The sequence below is a fragment of the Ceratina calcarata genome, unplaced genomic scaffold (assembly GCF_001652005.2).
Source record: "Ceratina calcarata isolate Rehan_Ccalc_2016 unplaced genomic scaffold, ASM165200v1 scaffold471.2, whole genome shotgun sequence".
Lineage (NCBI taxonomy): Eukaryota > Metazoa > Arthropoda > Insecta > Hymenoptera > Apidae > Ceratina > Ceratina calcarata.
In genome coordinates, this window is record NW_017171239.1 from 207,313 (window position 1) to 222,026 (window position 14,714).

The window sequence follows — 14,714 nt, forward strand, 5'->3', positions numbered from 1 at the left end:
CTACTAACTACTAAGTTAGTAAGCTATTTATTATTAGCATTGTTCTTCCGACGTCTGATTTCTTTTTAATTGTAGGAAATGCGTTTTTCTAAAGTACATAAATTTTTGGGACTAACTGTATAGCCAATACATCCTTGAAGTTAATAACAGTACATGAAAATAAATGAAATGATTCTTCTATTCCCTAGCAACTGTTCGCTTACAAAGGTGAGTAGGAACTCAGGTTCAGACATCAGGTTTAAAAAAGATAGTCCGCTTTTTAGATAAATCGTTTTTTTTAATAAACATAGGCATTCACTTATTTATGTTAGTTTTTTAGACTCTCTTATGATTATGGTTTATATAATATATTGTCGTTACACATAAAATTCTTACACGAATACTAACTGGAAATGAGGCACTGGGATTACTTCTGTTCATTTTTCTTGTCTCTCATTCACTCACGCAAGCAAACGTCGCGCACACATATGCTCGATCGAACATGCTATTCTTTCACACTTTTTCCAACTAGGGGTAGTGAAGGGAAGGGTTTCGCGTCACGTTTTGAAACGCACATATATCTATATATCTATATATACTTATTACAAACAAAAAGTACGCACTAATTGTAAGTTTACTGAGATCATACTAATACATCACAGGGTTACATAGACATAAGATTATTCTCTTTTTACTATTTTTTTTCGTTTCTTCCCCGACGACAGATTAACTTTCTTTTATTTGTTGGTTTACATCCGTGACCCTTTCAGATCTGATGAGATTCCATAGTCGTTCGATGCGTGTCTCTCAGATTTTTCCTCGTACCGACGCGATTCTTGTGTTACCCGACGATGAGAGAGAAAATTCAACGCGGTGTCCGTTCGAAACTATTAGACTTCGGTTCGGATTCGTTTTATCGCGCGGCCTCCTCTCACAGCGTATCGCAGCTATGAAAAGCGGCATTCAACCGTTCGAACACAGTGTAACCGGTATGAAAAACGACTATTAGAATTCCACGATGAATCAAGATGAATCGATTCATAGCGCACTTCGCGAGTGAACTACGAAAAAAATAGCTTGTAACCACCAGTCGTATTTTTCAATTATATAATCTCAAAAAGAAGAAGGGAACAAAAGTTGAACCGGGAACAAAAAAGGGGGGGTTTGGCGATTGGGGGCGGGGTGGGAGGCTTTTAACCAAATTATTCATAAACAAAGAGAAAAAAAATTGTAATAAACAGCTACCATTATAAAATCAATGTATCATTTAAGATATACAATTACATTTACATTAATATTATGTTTTGTGTAAATTCATCCGCGACGAAGGAAATGACGAAGAATCGGTTTTGGTCCGTTGCGAAATGTGTAAACTGCGTGCGTTGTGAAAACTCCCACTTTTCGTGTACGTAAAACTCGAATACAAAATTTGTAAATTCAAGTACCGTTTAAAGACCTCCAGAAGCTATGTATACATATACGTCTCGTTTGTTTCGTCGTGAAGGGATTCCGATTCAATTTATTTACATTTACAAATCATACTCGGAAAATATGTCAAATCGTATGCCTGCACGAAGAAAAATAAATCGATTACCATGCTAACAGGCCACCGAGAACTTCCAACAGCTTCCTTTTTCACGCTACACCACCGATAGTATGTAAAGTCTGATCGTAAAACATTAAAAATCAAGAGAATTCTTCGTGATGATTCATACAAGAACGAAAACAGCGAAATAAAGATTGCATCCTATGTCTATGATACAAACGATCATCGTTCCTTTGATTAATCGCCATGAATATCATGGCATAAAAAATTCAGTGATTGTTTCCTTATTTGAGATAAAGGATCTAAATAATTGCAATCTTCACTTTAGCTTTCTAAGCATACTAACACTCGATGCGATTTAATGACGATGAAATGACAGAGGTGAGAATAGCCAAAGACACGATGACGAAGGTACCTTCTTCAAAGATGTATAATATAAGAAAAAAATCGCATGGAGATGTGATTTGGCATCGGCTGTACTCTCTTAAAATCGTACAGGAGATCAATGCTTAAACATGGGTAACAAACTACACCTAAATCATATCTTCTTCGAGACTGATCTCTTTTCGGCTACAAGAAAAGAAAATATGATTGCGTTCCTATTCTCTGAAAAATACCGCTCCGAATTTTGTCTACTGTGAAAAAAATAATATTGTCATATAATTTCGCGAGCGTCTCGAGTGGCGAGTCGAGACTGTCGCGAAGTTATGTCGGATTTGATTTTTCATTACTCCGGGAATTTGCATCGAGCTAGGCGGTCGATAAAAACGCCCGGAGGAATAAGTCGAAACAGCCTCTGATTACCAACAGCCAGGCACTGGAACATCGCCTGTATCCGGGATTTTGACAGACCGATTAAATCGGTGGATCTCGATAGAAACGCAATGTACTTCCACCCTTAGCATCTAATATTACTTAAAAATCTACCCTTGAAAATATCCATATAATATATATTTTATCTTGGTACACTCTCACACCAAAGTGTACACGTGTAGCAACATCATCTCGTCACTCATGCACCTCGTTTCACTGTAGAATTAATGTATATATTATATCAATTAATTTCGTGAAAAACTCGCACTCGTTCCATCTCCCGTTCACTCTCACTAGATATATGTGTACCTAAATCGTTAGTCTGTCCTAGCTTAATGCAAGGGAAGACAACGACATGAGAATGACGATACAAAGAATAAAAAAGAAGAAAAACCAAGAACGTAGCAACGACCGTAGAACAGATCGTTGTTACTAATTATAGTTTCTGTAGCGTGGCTACGGAAGTGTACGAGATGAAGAAAAAAATAAAATAAAATAGAAATAAAGAAAATAAAATAAAACAGCGCTACTATTTCTGCCCACCGTTTTCGTCTTATATACTCATGGCGGATAAATCTACGTGAATGGCACAGCCAACGGACCTCGCGCCTTCTACCCAGAGCTTTTCTGCCTTTCTTCGTTCCTCCTGGCAGTGATGCTTCGTGTTTCCGGTCCCACTCGCGCTCCTGTGAGAGATGAAAGAAGACAGCGAGGCTGAAGGAGGAAGCTGAACTGGAAGGCTCTTTAGCTGCGTATCTGACCCGCGTTGCGGGCGATCTTCTCCGGCGGCTCTATCATGCTCTTCGCGCTACCGTTTAGGCTACGTTTACGGCTCTTCATAAAGTCTAGAAAGAGACAATAAGAAAAACATGTACACACCACGTACTTGTTGTTTGTTTGTGTGTGTGTGTGTGTGTGTGTGTGTTATTTTTAGTCGTCGTTATCTCGCTGCACCTGTGCGACAATGCAAGATATTGGCGATAAATATGTTAGCGATTATTATAAATAAAGCGTACAGAACAATGGAAATTGAAGCTCGAAGCGTCTGTAATAAATTTTAAGTATCACTGTAATTTGAAACCAATGCATGTATAATCGAAATCGTGCTGGCGATAACCTTGCGTCTCACACGATATCGACACACCGTGCCCATTAATTATAATCTGCGACAGATACGATGTACGCAAATCTTCATAACGTTACTTTAAGCGTTAAAGCGTGTCGGGACGATAAACGCGAGTGAAATAGTTTCGAATTAAAATGCATGCAATTTTACTTCTACCGTTTCGTGAGTCACGACATAGGAAGTTCGTTACAGAAACGAAGTTCGGGTGGGATTGATACTCGTGATCGTGAGTCACAGCCTCGTACGAACCACAAAAACTCTTGTTCACCCCCTCACGCGACATTTGGCAAATTTCCACGGGAAAACCCGGCGCATCTGTTCGATTTCCCTGGCTAACATCCCCTAAGCCCCTAAGCATAACAGAACTGCCACGCGACAACAATTATGAAGATTTCGACAGCTGTACCAGCCTGACGCTACCCTTCTCCTAATCTTCTCCCTTTTCGCAAAGTATAAGTTGCGATATCGCAGTTGTTTCGTATCCGATGGAAAATTTCGCATAAAGGGTTGCTGTCTCAAGTGCGGACGCAATCGTCGCGTGCAATTTTTAAATAGCCTAATCTACAGCCCGTGCATGCGGGCTGGGAACGCGTCGCGCCGGGTAATCCTGATTTTAAATACCGATCTACCCTCCCCGAGTCGTCCGGGGAGGGTTGTTTGTCAGTGATGCACGATTGTGAACACAGCTGATACCCCCATGCGCGTTGCGCGCAGGAGGCGCACGCTGACAAAAGCCGATGACCGAGGGCTGTGCGAAAGAGAATGGAGACGGGGGTGCGGAGGCATAGCAACCCCATATGGATCGCACAGCTGACCGCGCGCGGCTCATTAATAACGTACGTTAGGAAAATCATTTCTGCGCCCCCATCGTACCCACGATGCCAGAACGAACGTTACACGGACAGCGTGCCTACGCTCCCATGTACTCGAAAAGTGGTAGTCACCGAGTGGATCGTATCGAGAAATCGGAACGCGCCTGGTCTATCGATCCGGTTAATCAAACGGCGTATAGCGCGATATTATCGTAAACTACTAATAACGGTCGCACGCGTAGCACGCGACCAACTCGCTCGCCGTATAAAATGGTACAAGGAACTTGGATTAATGCGTAATCCCTTGCACTTAAGAACTACTATACTAACTAAGCACTAAGAAACTATACTCGTACTCCGTTTTCTTGAATTAACGGATTTTGCGTGAATGCTATGCGTAAACAAAGGAGCGCGTGATGCTGCTGCAACGCGAAACATGTTTACAGACGTGTAGATGCATGCGTGCGGGACACATGACGAGTCACGTCCAGAAATAGTAGCGTCGCGTGGGTGGCGTGCACGGCCGAATAATAAATAGGTAAAAAAAGGGGAACTAGACCGTGAGGCACGAACGAAATCGCCGTGTGCGTGTAGTAATGCAAATACAATGCGGAAAATTCGTCTCTTTTTATCAATTTTTTTTGTTATTGAGAGGCGCGAAGCAGATGGCAACATTCGCTGCTCGAATGTTTGGACATTCAGTGGGAGAGCGGCGGATAATATTTATCGTTGTGTCATCGGTGTTTACGATCGCGTGGCGCGAATTATCGTGCAATGTTTAACCACGAGAAAAAATACATGAGCTAGAGGTTTTGCAAATAGTTCCATACTTTCTGGGAATCAATATGTTCATCGAAAGTCGAATGATCTGCGGACTGATTAGAGGAAAATTAATATAGACGAATCTACGATAAGAAGAAAGCGTATGCTCAACCGACCAGTCACCGGGTGCAATTCATTCGTTTTATCAGGTGCTTACGTAATTATGTAAATTGCGGCGACCTTGCCGGTCGGAGAATTACATAGATTGACATAGGGTATATGTTACTGATTTCCGTACAAATAATGCCAATCAATTAAAATTCGATAATACATTATGATCAAGTAGAATAATTAACAAATCTTCAAGTTCCCAGATCGTTTGGACAACATATTGCACAGATGCAGTTTGGATGAATTGAGATACACTCTCTGATATGTGGTATTAGTCGCATGCAATTTAAGTTAAAAAGAATATTACAGAGAGCTTATTATAACTTATTATAACCGTCAAAGTCTGAAAAAGAGAAAGAGTAGATTAAGATTTCAAGTAGCATTGCAGTGTCTAATTTGTTTAGGTTCTTTGGCATGCATTTGCGAGTTATTAAGTAATTTTATCGACAGTAACTGTTCAAGTTGAAGACAAGCAGTCCGTTGACCGAAGTATGGTTAGCCCCTTGAAGTTTTTGAGACGTAAGAGTTTTTGCACAAGCGAGCACTCCGTTTCCTATGGTATCGCAAGAAGCGCACGTGCTCCTACATGCTACCAACGTGCCCCCGCGAAACATACAACGGTAATTTACGAGATAAGAGAAAAAAATGCTCGTTATCACTTACCGGTTATGGAGGACTGTTTCCTCGTTGCTGAAGTCGACAAGACAGGGGTAGTGGGTTCGACGATGTAAATCTTCTTGTCCTGGTCGAATTCGAACAATTCGTTCGTGGTGATTTCGCCGATCTGCGGCACTCTCGGCTCTTGCGGGGGCGTTCTTTCCGATTTCGGGATAATCGGAGTGGACGGCGTCGAAGAGGAATTCTTGCGATGAAGTCTCGTGCTCGGCGGCGAGTCTCGTGCTTTTCGCGGCGTGCTGGGCGCGTGTGTCCTTATGTAGGGCATACCTCGAAGGGCGTAGGGTTCGGGCACCACGTCCTGCGGCGTGATCAGCTCCCATTCGTACCTCGAATTGGCTCTCGGTATCTCCAAGTGAAAGTCGAATCCCCATCGTTCAGAGTCGAGCTCCGACTGAGCGCGAAGCTCGCGTTCAGCTAACGCGCGGGCCGCGGCATGATCCACGGGCCCGAATAGGTCCCGACGGACACGCGCGAGAGCTGCTCTGCTCGGCACCGTTCGTCCTCCACCCAGATTCCTGCTCATTTCCGTCATCATCACCGGATTCAACACCCGAGCGCTCATATTTCGTTCAGTCTTTCACTAGCCGGCAATGTCGCCGTCCCTCTGCTTGGCAGTTACGAACCGAGCGTTTCCCCAGGAACCAACGTTCGTCTTTTTCCTCGTTCACGCGATCAACTTTTTTGTTTTCCACTGACACCACTACACGTCTTTCGGCTCGTCTCCTCCCGTCGGCCCTGTGTTTTCGCGACAGGACTCGACGTAGTACTCGCGGTCAATTTCACGACTCGTTCACGTTACCGGATTAAAAATCGAGCTTTTTAGAGACACGTCATACGCGTCTCGTCCACGAAGATGATTCTTCTTCCAGGAATCGTTCACGGAACGTTGAAATACTCGCGGCTCGAGAGGACGTGGCAACGTTGTCGTGGCGCGACCCACCGAATTTCGAATAATGGCCGTGCACAGCGTCGTCTCGCGATTCCCTACACCGTTGATCGTCGACTCGCTTACTCGGGTACGCCAAAAACTTCGCGACACCGATTCCCGGCGATATCGGCGTACACTCGCGGATTCGAGGTTATACTTCGAGGCAGAACGTATCATCGACGACCGGGACGTGCATGTAAAACACGGAAAGTTTGGCAACACGGTAAACACACTATTGCGTACCACAGCGGGAGAGAGTGAGAGGGAAGATACGCTGGAAAACAGCGGCGGCTATCTCATATCTTTTCCAAATCCGGTACACCGTATAACAATCGGGGCAACTGAAATCCGTGGCAACGATAGTTTCCCCAGTAGATTCGAGATTCCTTCGGCTCTCTTCTCACAAATCCATCGACGTAACCCACGAATCCGACGAACTGGCAACGTTGTACGCACTTGCGCGTGAGAGTCTCCAAGAGACAAGGCAAGCGTGCTTCGATGTATACCCGCGAAGATTACTACGTCGTATTTGGAGTTAAATGCTGATCCAGTATCGGTGCTCCAGATCCGCGACGATCGCCACCACGAAACGGGGAACATACGGCGGTATCACTCGAAGTTCCCGTTCTCGGCGCAAAGATACTTCACGAGCAAAATGTTATTGCACACGGCCCGAAAGCACCAATATGCTGTCCTCTGGCACGGTGGGGAGCCACCGAATCGGCTTGGAAACCGCACTAATTCGCGTACGAAAACAGTCTCACGCTTCCCGCCAAATACACGGCTGTCAAGACACGCGCGTGGCTCCAAGTTCGGCGGAAGGTCGTGCACGATTGCGCAGTTATGTTGACGAGGTGCGTGCGTGCTCTGTAACGCGCGGAGCTGCGCGAGGACACGTTCCACACGTGCAAAGCGCTCTCTAGCGACTGGAGTATGCGCCTCCCGTTGCAACCGACCAAGCCTCTAAAACCCCCTCGGTCGTTCCCGGTTATCATCGCGGTCGCTCGTTTTCCCGTCGCACCCCACTCCCTGTCTAGCGTCGCACGAAAGAGAAACGAAGTAACCGCCGACCGCCATTTGCAGAGCATAATCCCTTCGACACGAGAACGGTGTCCCGGCACTTTGAAAACATGCACGAGAAAGTTGCATATACAGTTATCGACCCCTACTACACACAAGTTAATGAGCAGAATGCTGATCGTTACCATTAGACGCGTCCCGATATGCAGTTCTATGGTAAATACGATTAAATTTTACTTTTATTTATCGGACGAGGGGGGTCTCGGCGACAATTTCGATTAAACGACGTTTGTCCCCTTCACCCGTATTTCTTGAATACGCGTGACTGCATCAACGCGCGGATTAACCTCCGAGATAATTGAAAGCCAGAGATTATCAGAATTTATACTTTATGCACATATCCCCGATCCTCGTGAGAATTTTTCCGGTAGTAGTTAATAATTATTGCCTCAGATCTTTCGATTATGCGTTTCATACATTTCACAATGCATAGAAGCGTGTATGAGATTGAATGCTGGATACGTCGATACGTGTGTTGACAAAGGAGTGAAAAAAGAAATAAGTTCAACTTTGAAAACAGCGGGTGTATAATCTTATCACGGACACTCGTACGTACGTTTATTCGGCGGATTTTCGTGTTTGCATGGCAATACATTAAGCGCGGTGAATTTATTTACATACTTTTCACATTATCGTCCCTATTTTCTTTCAACCGATACGAGCTACTGTTCGTAGACGCTCTTAGGAAAGTACCATGAAATTTAAGAACTATAGTCTTATTTTACAAATCGAATAAATAGATTAATTTGTACTCGATTAGCTTCGATTTTTTCTCACAGCTGTATACATATCAGTAAGTATAAAGTTACATGCTCCGTCGAATGTGTATCTTCGTATTGAAATTATCATCGATTAACTCGGTTAACATCATGCAAATTTGAAGAGCATTTGCTTATTAAATTTTATGTACAAGGCGATTGCCGTCGGTTAGCACATGCTTAGCGTTGCGCTGCTAGGATAGACGCGAGATCAACGAGGCAAATCGACACTTTTCAATGGTAATTGTTAATTTACCTCGTTGGCTTTCTCGTGGCCTGCATCTCTAAGAGCCAGCGGGGAAATGTATGTGTTGGTTTATATAGAGTGGCCATCGTCGAGCACACTACTATACATACGTGCGTACATACAGAATCGTCGAGACCAATCAGATATAGCCCATTCGCCAAGTAGCATAAGCTAGTGTTAGTGTCGTACTCCAATGAATGACCTCATGCCGCGGAAAGAGTTTAAATACTCAGATACAATGAAATTTGCGAAATCACCTTATTATGCACCTTTTCATGTTACACTAATTAATTTGGAAAAGATTTCTTTCTGAACCTTCTTTCTTTTCTTATAATATTACTCGTAATCATTTTGCAACGTGTCAGTCAAACGTTATTGCTTACAAATCATCTGACGTGTGTCGATTGCGAAAAAATATGGAACAAAAGAGATAAGATTCGAGAGACGTTGGTCAGAGGTGCGAGTTCTTGTGGGAGAACTGCAAAGCGTGATGTTGAAAATGAAAATCCCACGCAACATCCAGGAAGTGGTGAGGGTGGCACCGGATGCATCTCAATGAGGGGAGAACGACCGAATGAGTCGCGTAAAACAATCCTTTTTGCGTGTCGTAAAAGACTGGCCGTCTCTCTTTCATCTGCGGTCAGGTGGGGTACCCGTTTAGCAAGGTATTTCGTTGCACAGGTGTTCTCTCATGGATTTGTCGTAGACAGAGGACAGAGAATAAACACCGTTCCCTCTCGCGTGTAACGTTCTTCCCCTGCGTTTATCTCCCGGACGATGAGCCGATTCTAGATTATTTCTCAAGGAAGTCTCGTGCCTGCTTGCACATCCTGAGTAGACGACCGGAAGACACGTGGCTGCATCTACACGTCGCGTGTTTGCCAGCGAGAGAATCACCTGTTTTGTTGCTAGGAGCGTTACGCTATCAAATCCAAGTTTGCCGTTGGTGCATGTTATCGAATAGATAACATGCACAAGTAGTGCGATAGATGAAGGTCGAGGATAGGACTAGCCTCAAGATTTGCGTAGTAACAGGTACATAGGAATCGGAGATTCGTTACGGGCATTGTTTGCGCGGATAATTCTTTAGCGATGCGCCCGTTAGGAATTGTCGAGCGTGAACCTGTTGAATGGTTGCCAGGGAATAATGAAGGTGGTGCACGTTATACGCGAACATCTTTTGTCGTAGTCGCGATTGTGCCCATTTCCGTGGGAATTCGCGGAACGGAAGTGCAATTTCTGGCAATGGGTACACCGGCATCGTCGTGGCCAGCTTCCATAGCTCTGAGCAACACGAAGAAAAAACGATTCTTAAGAAGCGGTGCCAGGTGCACCGGGCTACCTTCTCACGAGATTAATTTTAAGAAACCGTGATACTCGTGGAAATTATTTAAGTACGCGAACATCATCATTCATCACCGTAAAAACGGTCATTTGCTATTCTACCGTAAGTAAAACGTTTACTTCTCCTTATGCGACGTCTGGAACAGATGATGTCATCTCGTACTCGTGCCTAGAAATTAGGTCATGCATAAATCGTGCAGCATATGCTTGCAGGCATCCAGTTCGCTTGCCCACGCGAATCTCGTATCACAGAATTCCTCTGTTTTATTGAGATACAAGGAAGTGAAGGAATTAAAAATCTTTGGATATATTTATAAATATATTATTCAATGTATCCGAAAAAAAGTACAAAATCACATTGTATAATTCCTTACGTTATTTATAATTTTCTCGCATTCACATAATATCATTCGTTTGCTGATCACGTGTATTGCACGCGGTTACAATAATAAATATTAAACAATTGTTTAAAAATAGGATAAATAACGCGATAACAAAATCAATATCAATCGATGTCTTTGCGAGTAAAAAGTCTCTTAAATTAAAGAAAGCAACTTTGGTTTACTAGCTCTTCAGACACGGGGTGTCTAGTCTGACTAGAAGTCGACAGATTCACAGTCGATTTCGTACTTCTTACTTCGACCATTCGGAATACGAATCATCCCTACCTTCTCTAGGATATAAAAAAATACATTCGTAATTGAGTTTATGTGCTATCATTCATCTCGTTTCGATCTCCGTCTCTCGTTTGCCTCCTGCATCACGACGTCATCGTCCTGCGCGTCCTTTTCCTGCATCGTTTGTATGTTCTCCACTCGATTGCTCGACTCGAGCGGATTGCGAATCTCATTTCCGTGTTGATCGAGCTTCACCCATACGTAACGACCGGGTAGCGGTTCTTCCTTCTCGAAGTCGAAATTCCACCTCTCCTTAGCCTGTAGCATTCAAAAGAAGAATACAACCTAAACGATGTCGGGGGGTAATTGTTCGAGGTGAATTATACCACGTACATTCTCCCGGTTTTTTCGTGCCTCTTCATAAAACCGATTCACTATATTGTCTTCTACGCCAGAATTCCGACCCGATTCCGTCTCGTTATCGTCGTCGTCGTCTTGAAACAGTCTCCTTCGCACGCTCCGTCTCCGTCTCTCTTGCACGCTGACGTTCGGATATTGCATGATATTGCGGACTCTTGGCAGATCGAGAAAGCAAATTGGCACGTCAAGAAATTATGCGACACAACCGAACTCGATCAGTGTATTAAAAAAAATCCTATCGTTGGACGTTATCAAATCGCAACACGATGCACTTGAGAGTTAAGTGAAGATATTCGTTCAATACTGATTGCAAATAACATAAAAGCGTCGTTACGATATGCAGGAACAAGAAAAATGACAGTATATGTCAGATTTAATTACCGAGCACGATTTCGCGGGGATAGTAGTTCTTTGTGGTTTGTAAACAATGTGATATGCATCGAGTGACTCGACGCATTGCGCTGTACGCCGGGTCTGCGTGCACGTGCGCGCGTGTTGGCAAACGAGGAAGAGAGAACAGAGAAGAAACCCGTAGGCACTCTCGGCTAATGTGCCGTTGAACGGATGTATTGGAATGCATATCACTTCCTGCATGAAAGTACCACCGTACAGCGGATAATAATGCCTGTTATTCAACATTATAGACGCAATAAACTTTCGCGCGTGGCGCTAAACCTCCGATCAGCGAGCATAGTTTGTCAAGTGAACATTCATAAGGCGACAGTCGTTAAAACGAATTGTTTCTTGGGAGTTCCACGCTAAGTTCCAGTTAGGAGTAGCTACCTAGCGAGTCTTTGACATTTCCATGGTGTGAAAGCACTATGTGTGTCACGTTAATCTTTTGTTTTTCTCCTTGGCTACAAACTGGTTTGCTGTTAGAACTTTCGCTGCTACTGCATAGCTTTCCTTCACTCCCTGACCAACGCGTGGAATAATTGCATACAAACATTGATTTCTATCATCTCTTCAAAGGATTGTAGGTACAAATTTATTTATTGCTACCAATATTTCTGATTTGAAACAAGAAGAGCGAATGAGATGAACAGTGGCTTAGATGAAACAGCACGTTGCAGATTAAATTCAGTAACAGTACCCAATGTATGTACATACATCGTTACGATTGATCGCTATACATTGTAAAGGTTGACCGCAGGATGAGGTCTTGAATTGGTGGACAAACGGATTTTTCCAATTTATACGGTCGCATAATTTTGAACCGCGTCGGCTGGCAACGTGTGAAACTTGCCATTGCGAACGAATCTGTAGCGTAATTCCATCGGGGTGCATAATCAACCGGTGTGTAACACTGAACTACCTTGCGTAAAACAAAGAATCCGTGCAGAGGAACGTGCACCTGCTCGAGCTTCGCATCCGTTGTTTACGGTCCCAACATTCCGCGTTGCACGATGGTCATTTATTTTATTTATTCAACGAACAACGAGATCGTTTCGATGATCACGTTGGGAAGATAGGCACTGTGTGAGATTCGACCCCGAGTGGAACGACCGGTTTAAAGGGACGAAGTTCGCACTGAGCAATATCGATCTGCATGCAGAAACACCGATTTACTCACTGTCCAGGGTAGAGAATCGGTTCCGTTTCGAGCTTATCGTTATCAGTGATAATTTATCGCAGATCACAGACACGTTAACATCCCGTAATCGCAACGACGCGTGTTTTCCTTTCCCGAGGCCGCGTCCCTGCGTTCTACCGTCAGCTGGCGCAAAATTCTTAGCTCGCATAGCCGATCGATAATCCCCCTCGTCGGGGGTGTAGGCCGGCGTACTAAGGTGTGTCGGGGGTATTTTTATTGTGCGCGCGCATATTGCAACCAGACTCATTCAGTGCGCATTCGCACGGATATCGATATTCGACGCTCCCGATTCCCCTCCGCATGCAATTCTATCTTCGTCCATCGAAATCTTGCGACCGTTAAGCGACGTCATGCCGCTCTGCCTTGCCCGATATCCGTCGATTTCATTAGGAAATAAAGGAATTCAATAATTTGGAGGCGGTTGCACGGATAATCGGGTCATAGGTCACCTCTTATCGCGTTTTGCACGGTCCTTGAACTAACCTTGGTATACTCGCTCGTTACTCTCCTCGGTTTGCCCGGAGATAATCTCGGCCTGGAATTGGCCGAGCATACGTTCTCGACCTCGGTGAATATCGTTGATATTGAGCCCGTGAAAACGCGTCGGGCACTCGATAAAATACGCAGCGCAATGTCAGAGCCGCGAATTCCTCGCGTGAAACGGGGGAGTCAGCGAGGCTGCGGATAGCACGAGGCTCGAAGCACGACTGCCGCAAAGTCGGAATAGTTACTTACTTGCATCCCAGGTGCAGCTGACTAGCCTAGATTCTGCACGCAGACTATTACTTACGAGCAACGAGACGGCAATAGACGCATGCGCGAATACTCATTAAACCGAATGGTTCATTGTGCAGTCCTCTATTCCAGGATGCAAACACGTTGTCTCATTGCGACATTCCACGAAATAGATACACTATTCCGTGAATTGCAATACGCGGAATAATACTTAACGAAATACCAGTTATCGTCATTGGACGCTCTCGAATTACTGACCTTTCGGCGAAGCATTCCCGTTTGTTTCTGAGAAGTCGATATGCAGTAAGACGTTCGTCACACCAGCCAGTCACAGTAACGATTAGATCTCAATCAGTGACAGTTTAAAATTTAATGATGCATTCAAAGAGCAAAAACAATTATAATTAAATAAATAATAAACAGTTTTGACCACTGTCTCATTTTATGTGGTCTGACAGTAGCATGACTTCTAGTGTGCATTAAACTTTAGAGAAAAAGAAAGCGTGACCGTTCCACGAATGGTTTTTCTCGGATCTGACGTTCTGAAATCATATCGCGGTATGCGCATCGAATTATTATTTCACGAGTTGCGATAAAACGATTGTTCGGAAGCGATCGATCAATATTTGCAAGCTAGTGGAATTGAATCGAGCCGATGCGGCGGGGTAAGGAGTCCGTGTCCGGTGTTACCAAGGAGAAAAACAGAAACGTTTCCGTGAGACTGTGACCGATAGAATGGCGGGAAGTAGAACGTTAAGAAATTCTCACATACGGATACTCGTACTCTCCGGAGGATTCCTCGAAGACGAGAAAAAAGCAGCAGCTGAAAGCAGCGTCCTAGCGTCTATATGATCCGCGGACGCATTCCTCTACCTTTTCCTACTTCCTCGCTGCACTAGACTAGGCGAGTCGGTCTCGGAACGCGAGCGAACCTCCGCTGACCGTCGTTTCGCGTCGTAAATTCCGAGGAAATTGCAGCTAGCTAGGTCAATTACTGACGCGCAATTTCGCGTTCTTTTTCTTCTTCCTACCCCTGTCTGGGTCTTTCTCGCGGATGGTTGACTCGCTTCTTCCATGGCAACCCACGCAGCTGTCGATCACCGT

General features: G+C 44.3%; 2 protein-coding genes across 2 annotated transcripts; both read right to left on the reverse strand.

Moving 5' to 3' along the window:
* Window positions 1–256: 256 nt before the first annotated feature.
* On the reverse strand, window positions 257–10,444 carry dap (cyclin-dependent kinase inhibitor dacapo). The gene is made up of 2 exons (XM_018028785.2): window positions 5,873–10,444; window positions 257–3,183 (listed from the first exon to the last, which is right to left on the reverse strand). The coding sequence occupies exons 1-2, from the start codon at window positions 6,447–6,449 to the stop codon at window positions 3,083–3,085; spliced, it is 678 nt and encodes a 225-aa protein (XP_017884274.1). The 5' UTR covers window positions 6,450–10,444; the 3' UTR covers window positions 257–3,082.
* Window positions 10,445–10,550: 106 nt separating this feature from the next.
* Window positions 10,551–13,352, reverse strand: LOC108627487 (uncharacterized). Its single transcript, XM_085342319.1, is given in 4 exon segments — window positions 10,551–10,986; window positions 10,988–11,179; window positions 11,255–11,435; window positions 12,597–13,352. Coding segments are annotated over 4 exon segments (465 nt in total). The 5' UTR covers window positions 12,653–13,352; the 3' UTR covers window positions 10,551–10,950.
* Between the last annotated feature and the right edge of the window lie 1,362 nt (window positions 13,353–14,714).